The sequence below is a fragment of the Chamaea fasciata genome, unplaced genomic scaffold (genome assembly GCF_029207755.1).
Source record: "Chamaea fasciata isolate MVZ Bird 193981 ecotype frontalis unplaced genomic scaffold, bChaFas1.0.hap1 SCAF_4, whole genome shotgun sequence".
In the NCBI taxonomy this organism is placed as follows: Eukaryota; Metazoa; Chordata; class Aves; order Passeriformes; family Sylviidae; genus Chamaea; species Chamaea fasciata.
This window is the reverse complement of record NW_027094089.1, coordinates 69,584,202-69,602,919: the sequence shown is the minus strand read 5'-3', so window position 1 is coordinate 69,602,919 and position 18,718 is coordinate 69,584,202. Positions and strand designations below refer to the sequence as shown.

Below are 18,718 nucleotides of genomic sequence, written 5' to 3'. Positions count from 1 at the left end.
CTGGCATCCAGTTGCATCTCTAATACTTCTGATCATGACTTTAGGGTGAATCTGTGAAGGACATAAAGGATAAGTGCACCAGCCATAGAGGGTAAAAATTAGAAGCCTAGCACCACCACTCTGCTTGCCACTGGTCCAGAGGTTACAGTGCCCCTAAAAAAGCAGCCTGTTTGAAAGCCAGGGTTATCCAGCATTCATTCAACATCTCCTTTGCTTTGCAGCATCTTAAGAATGACAAGGAAGATCTTCACTAACACCAGGGAGAGGTGGAGGCAGCAAAATGTCAACAGTGCCTTTGCCAAGCTGAGGAAGCTAATTCCCACCCACCCACCAGACAAAAAACTGAGCAAGAACGAGACGCTCCGGTTGGCCATGAGATACATCAACTTCCTCGTCAAGGTCCTGGGAGAGCCAGGCCTGCAGCAGACAGCAGTGGCTGCTCGGGGCAGCATCCTGGGATTCTTCCAGCAAGCCCCACACTTGCAGAGCATGGAAGAGCTGGCACTGATTGAAAACTGTGGTGTCTCCTGTCCTGGCATGAGCAGCAATATAGTAGAGTGTTGGTCAGAGGCATCATCTCTCTAGCAGACAATGAGATGCACAGTTTCGGTATTAGTGTGATAGTCCCTCTCTCCTGGCAGAATCTGTGGGTTGCTCTTCCATGTATTGTGATTATTTATTTATATTTATTACTATTTAATTTGCATTTTTATTTAATAGGATAGGAAATCCTTGGTCATGCAAAAACCTGGAAGTCCAGATGGAGAACTTGCTGTCTCTGGGAGCTTGGAAGGACTCGCTGCTGTCATGGCAGAGTCCAAGCTAGAAGAGTCTTCTGCCCAGATCTGCTCCATAAATCAGGGCATAGAAATTCCTTCAGTGTTTCTGACAGGGAAAAAGATTATTCTCCCATGCTATTTCAAGGAAACACTATTGAGGTGAAGAATTATGACAGCACCACAAAATTTGTCCACAACAGACATCTGGCCTCGTTAGTGAAAGATTTTGAGAGATGTGATATTTGACACAGTCCTCCATGAGTTTTTCTAGGGCCTAATTGCACTCACTCTTGAACTTATGAATCTTATTTCTAGCCTAATTTTTTTTTTTTTTAAATTTTAAGTCCTAGCCCTTGAACCTGGCTACATCTTTCTTCATCAGACTGGAGGGATCCCTTATGTCAGAGCAAAGCACATTAAAAAAAATTAAATGTTAGGTTAAAGCAAAAAGTGCCAATTTAAAATTTCTAAATACATGATCATAGATGAGCTTCAGTGGGTTCAATAGGCAAAGTAAATCTCCTCCATAGCAGCGACAGCGTGCATGTGAAGGAAGTCGGTCAGCTATGCCCCAGCTGCCTTAAAAGCCCATCAAAGAGGTTGGTGATTCAATGCCATTGGCCTTCTGTAGGAGCTGCAGCAATGGGGGAGGTCCTCTTCGGGAGGGAAGTCCCGGGACAAAGGCATCAGTGAGGCACTGTGAAAACCTTTGTGGACAAAATTGTGTCGATGATCATGCATGCATACCTCACTGACTGCCCTTAAACTCCCTGCTTTCACCTGCTCTAGCTGAGGTTTTCCTACCTGGACACTATCCCGAATGGGCCAATGGAGCAAGGACAAAGAAATTGGTGTAAATATCTTCCATATATGAGTAATTTCCCTATAGAAAAACCACCAACCGTCACACTGCAGGTGTGTATGTTATAAGCCGCATGAAAAGAGGTTTCATAGAAGTGGCCACTGTGGGTTATTGCTGCCCACAAATAAATCCAATTTAATTTCCTGACTGAGTTATAACCTGTGCCAGCCGAAGCCTGGTCTCTCACATGGCTTATTAGCAGCTCAAAACAGAGAAAACGATACCAGGTCTAAGTAGAATGGCTTTCTGGTGAGATCCTGCTCCCAATGACACAAGTACCTCTTGATTTCCATGTGGACCAAGGCACATGTCACGGCTTAGAAAAGACAATTGTTCACAACTGGTGAAGAAAAGCATCTCCCATTGGCCAAAGCATGACCCTGGGCTGTTTCTGTCTGTTTATGGGACAAAGAGGTGCTTTCAGAAAGCAGAATTAGGGTTTGTGCATGCAGCATGTACACGGCCTTTCTGCATGAGGGGATTTGGCACCTGAAGCTGACCTGCCTTTCAAAGCCTCACCAAGCACTAGGTGCACCAAAGAAACCAGGGCTGGCTCCTGCTATGGGAATGTTCAGCTGTCCTCACCATTGACAAAAGCCAAGGTCTGACAAGAACACAGCTCACCCCATCCAGCACTGGTGCTGTAAGGTACAGGCATGCCAGTGGACAGATTTTGACCAAAAGAAAGATAGAAAAAAAAAAGCTGAAAGGGTTCATGTTAATTTGGTTTCCTTTCTGAACACTGCCAATAGTTTGCTTAACCCAGGGTTTGTGAGCTGTCTGGATGGCCCTGGGGAGCTGCTGAGTGGAAAGGCACCGAGAGTCCTTTGCACAGTTTGTTTCTCCCCACCTCTGCCTTAATGTTGACTAAATGGAGTCACAGACTCTTCTGCATGGCATCTCAAAGGTAATGAGCCACATCCTCCTCTCAACTTTCTGCTGGCTTGGTGGAGTTGCAGCAGGACAAATTAGTCCAAATAAATCAGAGCACTTCCTGTTGAGGCGTGGTGGTGCTATTGGATCTATCAGTCACTTGCTATCCTAGGAAACACACATCACCAAGGTGAAGAAAAACATCTTGTGAGCAGCTGTCATACTGGGACGGGGAAAGAAAACCTGGCAATTTTGTAACATAACATGCTTGTTGTATTTTCTATGCTAAAAACCTTTCCTTCTTGTTATTGCTTCAGTTCATATCACCATTTTCTTTGAACTCCTTTCAGTTTAGGGGGTCTCTACTGTCACATTCAGGAAGTATTTCCCTAGATCTCTCTACCAAAGATTTCTTTTTTTGGTCAAGTTTCTTCTTTGTGTTTTGGGGATTTCTTATCTTTGTCATCATGAACAAATACAGTGCAACTGGTAACACTTTGTGCTATATGATGTTACTTAACTCCTAATCCATTCCAAATAAATTATTTAAGAAACTAATCTTTGTTGCTCTAACCTTCACTAAAATTTCATTTTACATTTGCATACCACTTGGTAGAGGATCCCAAAGACTTTAGGATATAATTTTCAGCAGAGGATTCTTCTACTTTCTCTTATGTAAGAGTCTTGGTGGTAGAAACAACATTATCAGATGATGAACAATGACAGGAACTCTTTGTTTATTACAATTTCTTACACTTCTAGTTCAGATTGTATTTCCGTCTAAGGGCTAAGAAGATTTTGACCAGCCCTTGAAAGAGACAAATAACTAAAATTTCATTGTGTAACCTGGTTATCTTTTCCAAATATCTACAAGTCAAAAGATTTTAATCAGCTTCATTTTAAGAAGCATAAGACACTCTAAAGAATTAATTTGGAGTCTATTGTCATCTGGAGATGTTCAGATAGGCAAAACCCAAAGACTCAAACAGGAGTCCAGGTTCAGATATAAAAATTAATTCAAAGTTGTGGGGAGCTTAGGATGTGAAGATGTTCTTTCTGGCTAACATCTGGTGGGAACAATCCAAACCTCAGCTGAATCTGAGGTTGGGAGAGGGAGACGAAGCACTAGGGTGACAGATGCAGAAGTTGTGAGACAAAGATGGGAAATCACTGGATCACAGGGATAGTTTCAGTTTCATGCTTGATTGGATGTCTTACATCCCTAAGGGTGTTCTATGAACACCAAGAGAGGAATTTCTGCACAAAATGTGTCTCAGGAAAGAATCGTCTCAAGGAATTATACAAATGTCATGAAATCAGCAAATCTGACTTTCAAAATGTATTTATGTGTGATGTCCAGTATGTATTCATACTGCTCAAGGCAATGTTACCTTAGACATAACCCTCTGCTTCCAGCAGGTTATGCCAAATTAGTTTCTGTGCTGAGGATCATGTGGCAATCCCTCCTCTGGAAGTGGGCATGCTACAGTCATGCCAACACAGTGCTCTGAGATAAGGGGATCTATGCCACAGAGATGTACCAGGTTATTTAGAGTTGGCTGAAAATGTCTCAGAAACATTGTTGCAGTGGCAAAACCTTAGTACAAATGACAAAAATATCCCTAGTCCTAAGGACCTTACTGTCCCATAGCTGTAAATAGCAGTGCTGAATAGAGTTGTATGAACAGCATTTTTTTACTTTTATATATTTTTCTTTTTTTTCTGGGAAGCTGTGGCTGTCAATATTGCAAGGAAGACCAGCTAAGGTGGCATTTCCTAAAAGCATCCTTGGTATTTCCTGGTACAAAAAGGAGTGCTGGAAAGTTGAAAGAGTCATGGTGTGCTCCAAACCATGGTACTCCTAACCTGCACAGAGGGTGTGAGGTGTGCTCCTGTGAATTTGTGATGCAGAAACCTGTGAGACACTCCTTCACTTGGAATTTCTAACAGGATCAGTGGAAGAATATAGCTCCACATTTCAACTCAAATGAGGATTACTTTCTCTGGAGGCAGGAAACAAGTTCTGCCACTGTTCATCTGTCACAGAGCCTAAGGGAACTGATGTCCATCACATCCACTTTCTCAATATCAATACGTTGTGACTGTGGAATGTAAATGAAGTTGGATATTTGGGCCAGGTAAGGAAAGGAATGAGATGCAAATGTATCTTGAAAGGATGTTGTAGTCTTGTGCATGAATCCCAGCAATGGCTAGTCTGTGGTTAGAGGAAGAGCAGGTCTGCAGTTTGGGTTTTGATTTGAGTTGATTTGAGATTTTGCTGATTTTAATCCTGGTGGATGTGAATATACTGTGCCTGGCACAGGACAGTGCACAGTGAGATCCATGATGAGTGTGATGCCTCGTGGTTTCTAGAGTATTGCCCACACTGAGGAAGACTTTGTGCTGAGGCTTGTACTCGGCAGCCTTGTTTGCTGTACCTTGTCCAAATCAGGGGGGAGGAAGGTACAATGAGCATCACAGAGGGGGACTCACAGGATTCCTGGGCCAGCCACATTAAATAGCAAAGCAGAGTTGTTTTAGGACACTAAGAGCCATCCTAGTACCTGGTTCTAAACAAAAAGTAAAGGTGCAGCACCAATGTGTTTCATGGGCATATGATTCATGAACCATTTAGCAACTTATCTTCCAGTATCCAAGCAGATCCCACAAATTTCTTTGCTGGTACGGAATGATATGCAGTGACCATGGCTAAAGTAGTGTGAGCAAGGCAGATCTGACTTTTGTTCTTTGAAGACTGGGTGATGAAAGGAGGTGGAGAGAATGGACGACTTAACTACTGACCTGTGGGGCAGGGGTCACTTGGGAGCCAGTATTAAGGTCATCAACACAGTGGCAGAGTCTAAATCCACCACTTTTCAAGGGTGTAATTGTATTTTTAATACAGCAGGTGCTGAGAGAATCAGAAGGGAGAAGGTGGGTGGAAAAAGTAGCTCAAAAAAGTACTTGGATTACAGAAGGTAGAGATTGTCCTGTGCCCAGTCAATACCTATATCTGGTTGAATTTATTAACTTTTGTTCTCTCTGTAAGCCATGGACAGCGTTTTCTTTGCACGCTGCGTTGGTCCAACCCTTCTCTGTAAGGAACAAAGCCTCATCTCATTGTATTCTCACTCCACTCCCTTTCCATATATATATACAAATACACATCCCATCCCTCTAACAGTTTGTTTTGCTGCCTTGGATTGCAAACCCAGCAAGCATAAGTGAGGATCCCATGATAAACTTCTTCTGGAGAAAAGACACCTCATGACTGAGAGCCAGAAAGAGAGGCAAAGAGTAGACAGCCTTTCCTGAGTACCTCTGTCCTTCTGAGTGTCAATGCCACAAAACAGACAGAAGAGGTTCAGGATGAAGGGCAGGAAGAAGTCAGCGAGACTCTGTGGATCTCAGCGTGGACTGCACTGGGATGAAGTCTCTGACTTTTATGCTGGCCAGCAATGCAGAGAGGTACTCACAAGCACAGGGTAGCAGAGGCTTCCCATGCATACACCTTTATGCAGATGGTTGGGGGCACACTACCTCAGGGCAGGGGAAGGTCTCTTACTTTCTCTTGAATTCCCTACTCTACTCCCTGAAAGACAGACTCTTAGATAGCCTAAAACCTTAAAGAAAAGCTAAAGGATGACAGTCTGCAGTCAGCAAGTCTCCAGGGAGGTGTTCTGTTTCCAACCCTGTCTGTAGACATTGATTAGCATTGATTTTCTCTTGGTGACTGTATTTGGCAAACCCTGGCAGACAGCAGGGCTCAGTCCTGGAGCTGACAATATTAACTCTGCCTTCAGATCACAGCAGAATTGCTGTGTTCTGATACATTGATTTACAACCAACCAGAATGTAACCTATGGATTCCCTCAGCTCAAGACTTCACCGCACTAAATTTTAGCTTTAAAAAGCTTTACACTTACTGGAAAGAACTGAACTCTCAAGAGGAAACTGCAATGCCTAAGAGCACCTTGAGTGGAGGGTACCCGACTTAGTTAACCACAGGATCTCTGACCAACTGACTGTGCCCTAAGATATTTTACTGCCTGTAGGTTAAAAGGTATTTCAGAAGGAAGAATCTGGCTCTGCTGAGAGGCTTTGCAGTGACCTCTGTGGGACTGAATGGAAAAAAGTCAGCTGCCAGTAGAGAGTTCCCTTACAGATAGAGTGAGCTTGGCAGATTGGATTTGCCAAGAGCACTTGGTGCTGGCTCAGCCTGCTTGGGTGGGAAATATTCCCACCACTTTGTAATAGATGTACTGTATTAAATTCGTGCATTAAAAGTTGTGTGTATAAAACTATACAGTGGGATGTAAAAAACCCTGGACTCCTGGAAACAATCTGAGGGTGTCTCCTTACATTCCGCAGTCATTTTTTAGTCCAAAGGTGTTACCTCAACATCTGCAGGAAAGATAACTGGGAAATGGCCCATTAATCACAGGCTGACCACATCTTCACAGCTCCTCAGGGGATCCAATATTGATCTGGGCAGAGATCAGCAGGAACCTTCCAACAGAAGATTCAGAGACTTTTCATTCAGACGTCTTTTCAATTCCTCAGGAAACTCTTTCAGATATCCTGTCTTGGTTTAGGAAGACAGGTATCTGCTAGGTAAAATTACAATCAGAGGCTCTTTGGCAAAGATTTGGGAAATAGGAATAGCAGTTCTTTACTAGTATGTAATACAAAGCAAACAAACACAAAAAAACTCCCCCCCCACCAAACAACTACAGCATTAATGACAAACGACAACAGTACCAAGAACCTTGAGGGCTTTGTTTCACAAAACCCAGGGCAGTTTGGTTTCGGTGTCCCTGCAGGATCCTCAGAGCACCAAGCTGGAACAGTGGAAAAGTCCCGGGCTGGTAGCTGGGATGGCAGGGTGTCCCGGCAGGCAGGGGCAGGATGTCCCGGCAGCGCAGGGGGTGCAGGGTCACGCTGCAGCAAGAGGAGCAGCGCCGAAGGAGTCGAAGGCGAGGCAGAAAAGCGGCCCAGCTTCTGCTCGGCGTGCTTTGCGGCGGCTGAGATCCTCGAGGAGCGGCCGACACGCGTCTCCCGAACGCCGGAAGCAGAAAAGCACGCAGCTGCCTCAAGCTGTGTCTTTTACCTGCGTTATCTCCCCCTTCCACCTTTTGTCCATCTCTTTGTTTCAGCCAAGCACTCTCAAGTATCCAACACCCGGTCCCCTTGGCAACCCGTGGGGAAAAAATTCCCCAGAGAAAGAAGGAACAAACCCAACCCCCAACATATCCCTTGCGGGATACCGGACATTTCAATGATTGTATTATTTGCATGATGTCATGTTCTTTGGGCGAATCTGTGTTCTTTGTTACCGTCTTGTTTATGCCTCAGGGTAGAAAAATGGTATAAAACACCTACCCTGAGACCCCAAATTTGTGGGCAGCACTCCAGAGAAGCACCCTTTGCTGCTCCTGGAATGTCCACCCAGCATTCGATCGATGTTGTCCGAGTTTATCGTGGCGTTTTCCAAAATTGATTTTCAAATTTGTTAAATAAATCTTTGATTTTTGGAATTGGCTCTGATCATTTATAACAACTTGAAAGGGAACTGAAATAACTCAGTACTGAAGGGAGCTGCCTGCTCTGGCTCTTCCTCCAGAGACATGCTGCAAACATTTTTCCCAAATTTTCAGACACAGAAGAGCAGCCAGCTGCTGTCTGGTGAACATGGCCAGCCAGTGTGCTTGGCACAGGACAGCCCAGTCTCAAAGGCCACACTTCTGTATAGACATGTGGAATGCAAACAGGTGTTCCCCAGCTCTCAGATTTAGAAGTAAGAAAGTCATGGGAGGTAACTTCAGCAGCATAATTTTACCTGTCCATTTTGAATGGAATAGCTGAGCAGATACAGAAAACACAAAGAAAACAGATATGTCTGTCTTTATATCTGTCTGTCTATCTACTGTCTCTTGATCTATATTACCTTTATAATCTCCTTGGAATCCATTTAAGTTCACTTAAGGTCACATGCAAACAAAACCACAAAAATTTTGCCTTTATAATATAAAAATATTCTTTCATACTAAAGAATAATATAAGTGAAAAAAAATTAAAACAAGACGGATTGCCAGTGAAAGCATGGAGGAGGAATTAACCATGCCTGACATAACCTGGCAGGACACTATACTTGTAGACACATAGACTTCTTCTCTAAGATTCCTGTATATGTCAGCTGCAGAAAACAGAGTAACATCATCTTGTTTCTCTTACATCTGCCAAGTAATTGAAATTGCCAGTTTGGTAATTCTGAATTGGTGGCTCCTATTAATCTCAAATATTGCCCAAAAGTACAGGGTCCTGAACCAAAACAGACATACCTTGACATTGTATGTCTGTTTTGGTTGTTTCTGATAATCAATTATGTTTTCTATTTCCCTCAAAAGTACAGCTGTAAACTGCTGAAGTAAATTTTTAAATTCAAAAAAGTGAAAATACTGCTAAAATAATAGTAAAAAAAGTTTCTCTGCTATTTATCACAACTTCATCAGTTAAACATTTCCAGCAGCTCTCTGTGTGGTGCTGTTGAGATAAATCAAAGACAGAACTTCTTGGAGACTGGAAGTTCAAGTTAGGCAGGAGTCTGTCATAAATACTGCCTCAAAGCTTGACTTACCTGGATACTTGTGTTTCCCTTTATCCTGACTCTCTGAATTACTGAAAAATCTAGGGCTGGGGCTGTCCATAAGACTCTTGATCTCAAGGGTTCAACTGAAAACATTTTAGGGTTGCCATGACTGCTTTTTGGGTGTTTTTCTTGTAATCTCTGTCCATGCATGCTTTTAAGATACATCAGAAAATTGAGGATGAGTGGCCAGGCAATTCAGCTGGAAAAGATGGTAGTGTAGAAGCAGCCTGAAGATATTTTTAAAAACAGGAACCTTCAAGTCATTTAATCTCATGTTCCTGAATACACAAGCATATAGAGCCCCTAGCTACTTTTAAAACCTGTGGCTAAGGATTTGCATCCTGAGTCCTCTGGGAGCATTCATCTCCCAGCATGGGCAGAAAGAAGAGAATGAGGGCAGGCACTAAGGCAATCAAGCAGATTGTTTGCTACTCTTACCAAGGCAAGTCCACCACAGAAAATGTCCAGGAACCACCTCCCACCCAGACACATACCCTGCCCCTAAACAGATGGCTTTTTTTCCCTACCACATTTCTTATCAGTCTCCTGCAGAAACTCTAAAAGTCTTATCTTGATAAGACAGATTACTAAGATCATCTCCTCTCCATGATGAATAGAAATCTGTTTTTCAGTAAAGCATCCTCTCCTCTCCTCTCCTCTCCTCTCCTCTCCTCTCCTCTCCTCTCCTCTCCTCTCCTCTCCTCTCCTCTCCTCTCCTCTCCTCTCCTCTCCTCTCCTCTCCTCTCCTCTCCTCTCCTCTCCTCTCCTCTCCTCTCCTCTCCTCTCCTCTCCTCTCCTCTCCTCTCCTCTCCTCTCCTCTCCTCTCCTCTCCTCTCCTCTCCTCTCCTCTCCTCTCCTCTCCTCTCCTCTCCTCTCCTCTCCTCTCCTCTCCTCTCCTCTCCTCTCCTCTCCTCTCCTCTCCTCTCCTCTCCTCTCCTCTCCTCTCCTCTCCTCTCCTCTCCTCTCCTCTCCTCTCCTCTCCTCTCCTCTCCTCAATTAATTCCTATCCTTTAATACCATCTAAGAGTCCTTAGTGAGAAGAGGATCTGCTTGCTATGCAGGTGCAAGTTTTCAGCACCACAGCACAACAGCAATGCCACCCGCTCTCCCTCCTCAGGGCTTCTCTGTTTAAGCCACTTTTTCTTTTCTTCCTTTTCATCTCCATGCTGAACAACCCCATGCAGATAATCTGATTATGCTAATTTGTACTTCATGAACCCAAAGTAAGGGGATCTGCGGAGGGTGATCTGGGCTGGGGATAAGGGTGGTGAGGGCAGGAGAGAGGTTTGGGAGGGAGGTGCACAGACAATAGGTTCAAGTCAGTTAACAAAAAAAGCCATCTGTATTGCCAAACAAAGCACACTCTGGGTAACCCCTTGCTGCTCTTGACAATTTAAAGTGTCCCAAACTGGTCTGCACCACTGAGCAGAAAAGGGAACATGGAGAATATACAATGAAGGGGCACAATGAGAAGTCTGTCTCCTTTTGAATGTTGCTTTTTTTTTCTCCTTAACTAATCCTTCCCAGAATCTAGTAGTTGAAGTACAGTCCACAAATTGTTTTTCAGATGGTAGCTATGGCACTAGACAGCTTCTGAGCACATATACCCTCATCTGTCCAATTCGACTGATGATGCACTCGAAATTTATTGAATAATGAGCAGTGACTTTGCAGACACAAGCTCACAACTCTCAGCTTGAACTTGTTTCTCTGTTGGAACTGAGACAATCCAAGCTCAGTTTTACACTGTCTTTGCTGCAGCTGGAACTGGTCAGGAAACAACCCTGAGAAAAAATATAAAAAGGGTATGGAAAAAAAATATTTTCAAGATTAAAGCAATCTCAAAACTGTTTGCATTGGCAGGGACCTCCTGAGATCATCTGGTCTAAGCTTCTTGCTCAAGCCTTGTCACCTACAGCTGTTTGCCCAGGACTGTGCCCAGGCAAGTATCTCCACAAATCCTTTGCTATTGCAAGGGAAAACGGGAGAGGGATGGAAGGGTAACTCTGCACTCTGCCTTAAATAGGACAGCTCCTCTTTCTCATGCAGAACAGACTATTTGTTCAGTCCTGCAGCCCTAAGCAGAATATCTCCGGACACCATTTTATGAAAGCAAATGGAGGAGGAAAAATGACTATCCTGAAGCTGTCATCTCAGGTCCAATCTTGGGTTCTGTTGCATTTATTAGGGTATTACATGAAGTTTACCTGATAGGGTAGAAAACATGCAATATCTTGCCAGCATTGCTCTTCTTTATTTGAGATGTCATTTGCTCAATGTGTAGTGCATTACAAGGTATATGTCAGTATTTAACAAAATCTGCTCTAAATAACACTGTGAATGGAGCAACTCAGCAAAGGAGCAGGAAAAAGGTATCAGAAATGTAAGATTATCAGATTAAATTCAAGTATAAGGAGTATTTTGAATCTGTCAGATGTTGATGGAAGCATCTACATTCACTGTATACATGGAAATGTGCCTTGCTTTTCTCTCTTTTCCCTGGGAAGCTTATCAGATGTGATCCAAACCAAACAGTATTTTTATGAGCTGTGTAACATTTCACATAAATAGATCTCATTAAAAAACAACTTTAAATCTGAGACAATCAGCAATCCCAGCTCCTATGCTCCCTGAATGCTAGATGCTTGGAGCTCTTGGAGCACTTAAAATCCTAATCTAATATCTAACGAACTTTAAAGTCCTGGGCTTTTGCCCTACTGATATATGTAACACAGAAGATCCAGTGAATGCAGAAGGACTGACTGCATGGGAGTAGTTTAAGGCCTGGTCATTTGTACTATTTGAGGTCTTCCTGTATCTTTTTCTTCCTTTCTACAGCAGCTCTTGGGTGAGACCAGACTGACAAGGATTTGACAAAGTAGACAAACAGAGTAAGTAGCATAATCTTGAGAAAAAGGTTTTGTTCTTTCCCATTGTCTTTCTGACCTGAGGGATGACCTGCCCCAGACCACTGCTTTTCCTAGCATTTTTTTTTTTTTTTTAGAGATAGAGAGCTACAGTAAGCAAGGATGTTTATTTTGCTGTATATATTCAGGGAGTTTAATGCAATGGGCTTTGGCCTCATTTTAAACTATTAAGTAATATTGTGACATATGATGTTAATATGTAACAAGAAAATGTGAAGAATGTATTTCCATCTGTGATTGATTACAAGCTTGAAACTAGCTAGCAGTGACTATTATTGACATGTGTTTTTCTAGAAAAAGAAAATCCTGAGCAGTTGGATGAAGCAGGCCCATAGCTGTTGCTTTACCTACAATGATGAAAGGCACAGTAGGTGCATTGAGCACCCAGTCCTGTGAACCACATACCTACTGAGAGGACAGGGAGGCTGCTCAGTGTTTGTCAGAGCTGAGTCACAAGTCAATACAATCAATAACAGCTCGCCCAGTGGACATTACAGGACAGTGACAATACAGCACTCCTGCATGCCATTGCTGAGGGAAAGTCACAGATGCAGAGAAAGGCATCCTTTGAACCTTGGCTGGATCAGCATAAGGTTGGAGCTTGTCTCAGTCCCATCAATGAATCAGCAAGTGATATATATAATGATGCAGTAGAGAGATAAACAAGGTAATAAAAGTTAAAGTCCATCCTATAAATCAGCTCCTTTCAAAAAGAATACTGTTAAAAAACAAGAGGCTAAGGAGAGGCCTTGCAGCCAAGATCCTAACTTTTGTCAACTTGAACTCAACTCTGTGTGAAATTGTGACTGAGTTTATTACTGCAATAAAGATACAAAATACTGGAGAATTTATTTTATAGACACACAAACTCTTTTGGTATACATTCATGGCCTGAAACATGTGCTTTTGCTTACTTGTGTGTCCATGACCTAAGAGTAGACACCAGCGAGCTCTTGGATAGAGCCAGCAGAATTGGCTACAGCTACTACAGTCCTTGGCTTCACCTAGGAATGAAAACAGTGCTGCTGCTTCAAAGGCTGTAAGAGAAAAGAAATTTTAAACGGATCCTTAAGTACTTGTGAGAATTAAATCTGGCATGACTGAGGATGGATTTGAGGTGGATATAAGTCAAACAACACCACTGCTCTGTTTAAAATGAAAAAAATTCTGCACTTTGCAATTTAGATTAGCACTAACCATCATGCAAGGAAAAGAAACCAGGGTAACGTTTTGTTAGGAGAAAGTTGGCCATCTGAACTTCCTATAATTTATTTTCTCCATTTTTTTCAGAAAATCTGAAAGAAGACAGTACCTGACCTTCTGTTAGAAAACTGGAAAAGAAGGAGGGTAATCAGAATGATGAAGCTGGAAGGTGCAGAAAGGTAAAGGTTGGGCCTGAATATATGAGAATTGATTGAAGGCATGCACAAGTAAGGTGACAAAAGTGGAATGAATAGCCAGATTCTCAGAGACAGACAGGAGACTGACAGGCCACAACTAAATGCTGAGGATGGCATGGAGAAAACAAGAAAACCAGGCAAGCTGTGGGGAGTGATGCTGAAAGAAACATGCAGGGTTAATGAATGTATGATGCTGCTGAGAGAGGAAACAGAGGAAAATGTACTAGAACACCAAAGTAAGCAGCTTGATGGGGATAAAAGACTGTTGGAAAACAGGGAAACAAGGCAGAAAACTGTGGAGCAGAGCAAGAATTGGTTTAGAAGGAGAGAGCAGTGTGGTACATAGCTACAAATCACAAATGTGGCAGGATGAGAGCAGACAGTGGAAATGTCCATTTCCATATTGTGACTGTCATGGGTTTTGTAAAGAGCATGTTATTCTATTCCATCTGGATGGGGCAGAATTGCTTATCTTTGCCCAAATGGGTCAGTGTCGCTTATCAGATGGTGGAGTGCTACTTATCTCTCTTCATTGTTTCACTACTTCCATGGGAATATCTTCTGCTAATGGACCATTAAGAGCTCATCAATGACCTGACATATTACATTGTACTATGGTAAGATGCTCCACACAGGGAAGCCAAACCATCTTAACATAGAAAAAAAGGACCCACAGTACCACTAGGTATCCAGTTTTCCACCGGATCCCTGGAGGAAGACCGGACCAGACCATCACCATTACGGGACCCTTTTTCTTCAATGGGACCACCTCTGCTCCAATAGAACCACATCTGCCACTCCAGGAGGGCTTACTTTGGACTGCTTTCAACACCCTGACCAACAGGGTGTCAAGTTGTATTTCTGACTCTGTCACGGTTTTCTAGGATTTCTTGTTTGTTTATTTGCTTGCTTATTCTTCTGTACTACAACATCTGTATTTTTTTTTAATATCCCTAGTAAAGAACTGCTATACCTATTCCCAAAATCTTTGCCTGACAGCCTTTTAATTGCAAATTTATGACAATTTAGAAAAGGGGGGGGAGGGGCTTACATTTTAAGGGAGACTCCAACCCTCCCTGGCAGATACCTGTCTATCTAAACCAAGACAGTGATGAAGATTATTATTTTCACCTGACTTGATTCGGATGCACAGACTTGAGTTTGAGAGATCTTCTTAGAAGATTAAAACAACCTCATAATTCATAAAAAGAGATTATTTCTAATTTCCTGATTTGGGGAAGATGAGTAAAAGTTTTGAGTAAGTAAGTAAGTCTGATGAAATACACTAAAGAAGTTCTCCTCCTTATTTTCTGCTAAGGTACCATTTCTGTATTCCAGGCCACTGCTTGTAGGACCCCAACAGACATTACAAAATAAAACACTAAATAAACACAGCCCACATGAAGCAACAACTCCACCAGCTACACTTCCATGCTAAGTACACATATCTTTTTTTTTTTTTTTTTTTTTTTTTTTTTTTTTTTTTTTTTTTTTTGGCAAACACAAAATTAGCATAATTCTGCTGAAGAGTACTCTGGAGAATGTGCACATTGGGTAACTATTTAGCAGGTGTTTACTGTGGGTTTTTTTAAGGTCAGGATAACATTCCTTGGGCAAGAGAGTCAGTTCAGGCTTGTGTTTTGATTTCACATTGAGCTTTCCACTCATACAACACAGCAGTCCTTAACCTTTAAAATTCTTAAATGCACACTGTGCTGCTCAGGTCTCATCATTAGCCTGCTCCCAATAAATGAAGAAAGGGGCATCTGTTCTTCCAGCTTAAAATCAGCAAAACATAAAAAAATTGTTTCACACACACACACACAGACAACTGTACTTAGCTTACACACTAATACTATCAGCTCACACTGTCAGTTCTCTCAGCATCTGTATACTTGGCTCAGAGATGAACAGGATTATTTTAGTTATTTTATCCTCTGCTGTCTTTAAATAATTGCTGAGATATCCAGGACAGCTGGAAAACTTACCAAAATTTAAGTTTTCTAATCTGTTACTCTACTTTCATTACACAGACTGTTCTGTGGTCTGATTTCTCTCTGGTGGCTCACTCTGTTCTCTGCTCTGCTAAGCTGCCACCCTGAACACACAGGAATCTCTCCCTGGTTACCAGGAAACTTAGGGAAACTGTTGTTCTTATTTCCTGCTTGAGCTGGAGGTAGAAAACTCACCAAAATATCTCTCTTGTTTAACTGTTGTGTTTAACATGCTTTCCCACTTCACAGCTATGAGATCCACCCCACACCAGGTACCTCTGTGCTGTTTAACCCCAGCCACCAGCCCAGCCCCATGCAGGCACTCTCTCACTCTCCTACCAGTGGGACTAGGGAGGGAATTGGAAGGGAAAAAGTTCACATGTTAGGATAATAACAGTTCAAGAGGGGAAGCAAAGGCTGCTCACACAAGCAAGCAAAATGAGGAATGAATTCCTGAATGAATTCTCTGCTTCCCATGGTTGGGCAGGTGTAATAGATACATAGTATTAAATTCATGGATTAAAATTGTGTGTATTAAACTTTGCAGTGGAATGTAAAAACCCCTGAATTCCTGGAAACAGTTCCAGGGCATCTCTTTGCATACCACAGTCTTTTCTTAGTCCAAAGGTGTTACCTCGACATCTGCCAGAGAGATAACCGGGAAACGGCCCATTAATCATGGGCTGACAACATCTTCACAGTTCATCAGGAGATCTGATACCAATCTGGGCGGAGGGCGGCAGAAACCTTCTGACAGAAGATTCGGAGACTTTCATTCAGACACAACCACATTAACCATAAATTCTAACGATGACTCTAGAACCTGGTAACCTGAACCCCCAGCTGGGTTTTGGAGTCAGAAAAGGAGAGACAATTGTGAATGGTTTGATTCAATTGGATTGTGCTGACATAAAAGCTCCGGAGCTAACCCTTACCAGTCCCTTGAAGGTCTAAGAAATTACTGGGGAGAACCCGAGAAGGTAAGCCTGAAATGGAAAGCCCCTGATGGTATTTACTGGATATGTGGGAAGAAAGCCTACAGCGAATTACCTCGAAGGTGGAAAGGGTCTTGCACACTGGGGATGACCAGGCCTTTCTTTTTCATTTTGCCCAGGACTGAAAGTAGCCTTCTAGGGGCCCTTTTGTATGAAACTCTAGATAGGCAAAAGAGAGACCTAAAAAAGGAATTACCTTTGGCAGGAGGAAGCCAAAAGTGGGGAGACGAGGAATGGCCTCCAGAAAGAATAATTGAGTACTATGGTCCAGCAACCTGGGCAAATGATGGGACCTGGGGATACAGAACCCCCACATACCTCCTAAATAGGCTGATAAGATTGCAGGCAGTAGTAGAAATAGTCTCCAATCACACATCAGAGGCTTTGGAGTTGCTGGTAAAACAACATTCCCAAATGAGGGCATTTGTTTACCAGAGTCGATTAGCCCTTGATTACCTCCTAGCCGAGGAAGGGGGAGTCTGTGGAAAATTCAATGAACCAAAATGCTGCATCGAGATAGACGACTATGGAGAGACAATAAGGGGATTGGCAGCAGAAATAAAAAAGGTGGCTCATGTACCAGTCCAAAAATGGAATTCCATACTCCAAGCCTCCTGGTGGGATCAGTTGTTTGGGCAAGGGGCTTGGTGGAGAAAAATAATCATTTTCATTTTGTGTTCAGGAGCAGGAGTCATTTTCCTACCGCGCCTAATCCCCTGTTTCATCAGGCTGATTCACTCAGTTGTACAAGGAATGCAGGTTGCAGCCTTGCCCATTGATCCTGAATTAACTGGAGGAAAGGCCGGACAATTCTCAGCTGCATCAAAACTGATGACGTTAGAGGAAAAGAGTAGAGTTGCTGAGGCTTTGAAAAAATTTGAAAACAGGATAAAAGAGGAAACCACATCCCACCAAAAGTACTGTGAAGTATCATTGGAAGACTGGGATAAACTTTAGAAAGCAGAAGAAGATTGAAGAAAAGGAGAAAAAGGACAGAAGAAAAATGTTAAAACAATCAAAAGGGAAAAAAGAGGAAAAAGTTTTTTTGGTGAAGGGTAGTTTTAACAGGTTCCTAAAAATTGTGATAATAAATGAAACACGAATTTAATGGGTAAACAAAAAGGTGGGGGACTGTAATAGATACATAGTATTAAATTTGTGGATTAAAATTGTGTGTATTAAACTTTGCAATGGAATGCAAAACCCCTGAATTCCTGGAAACAGTTCCAGGGCATCTCTTTGCATACCACAGTCTTTTCTTAGTCCGAAGGTGTTACCTCGACATCTGCCAGAGAGATAACCGGGAAACGGCCCATTAATCATGGGCTGACCACATCTTCACAGTTCATCAGGAAATCCGATACCAATCTGGGCAGAGGGCGGCAGAAATCTTCTGACAGAAGATTCAGAGACTTTTTCATTCAGACATCTTTTCATTTTCTCAGGAAACTCTTTCAGATATCCCTTGCGAGATACCGGACATTTCAATGATTGTATTATGTACATGATGTCATGTTCTTTGGGTTCTTTGTTACCGTCTTGTTTACTCCTCAGGGTAGAAAAATGGTACAAAACGCCTATCCTGAGACCCCAGATTTGTGGGCAGTACTCCGGAGAAGCACCCTTTGCTGCTCCTGGATTGTCCACCCAATATTTGATCGATGTTGTCCTGATTTATCGTAGCGTTTTCCGAAATTGATTTTCAAATTTGTTAAATAAATCTTTGATTTTGGAAATCGGCTCTGATCATTTATAACAGCAGGTGTTCAGTCATTCCCAGCAGAGCAGGGTCCCATCACACATTACAGTGACTTGGGAGGATGAATGCCATCATTCAGAATGTCCATCCTTCCTTTTCCTTCCCACTTGATACACTGAACATGTCACATGATCTGGAACATCCCTGGGCTCAGTTGGGATCACCTGTACTGGCTGGGTCTCCTCAGCATGAGAAGCAGCTAAGGTCGTGACTCTGTTCAACCCCTGGTCAGCAAGAACAAAAGCACCTCTGTATCATCACCCCTGAGTTCAGCACAAATCCAAAACACAGCCCCACACCAGCCCTGGAAGGGAAATGAGCTTTACCCCAGCGCAAACCGGCACAGCTCTGCTTTGGAGAGCAACACTTCAGGTGCAGTGAGGGTGAACTATTATGTATTTGAGGACCTGAAAAAAAATTCTAAGTTCAGGCAGGTATTGCGAATCTGCTGCAAAACAGCACCAGTAGAGGTATCACTGC

General features: G+C 42.8%; 1 protein-coding gene across 1 annotated transcript; it reads left to right on the top strand.

The window, feature by feature from the left end:
- Positions 1 to 231: 231 nt before the first annotated feature.
- TAL2 (TAL bHLH transcription factor 2) lies at positions 232 to 585 on the top strand. The gene has a single exon (XM_066182427.1). The coding sequence runs from the start codon at positions 232 to 234 to the stop codon at positions 583 to 585; it is 354 nt and encodes a 117-aa protein (XP_066038524.1).
- Positions 586 to 18,718: the final 18,133 nt, after the last annotated feature.

Coding starts and splice junctions, on each gene's coding strand:
- TAL2 (XM_066182427.1), top strand. CDS start 232: ATGACAAGGAAGATCTTCACTAACACCAGGGAGAGGTGGAGGCAGCAA.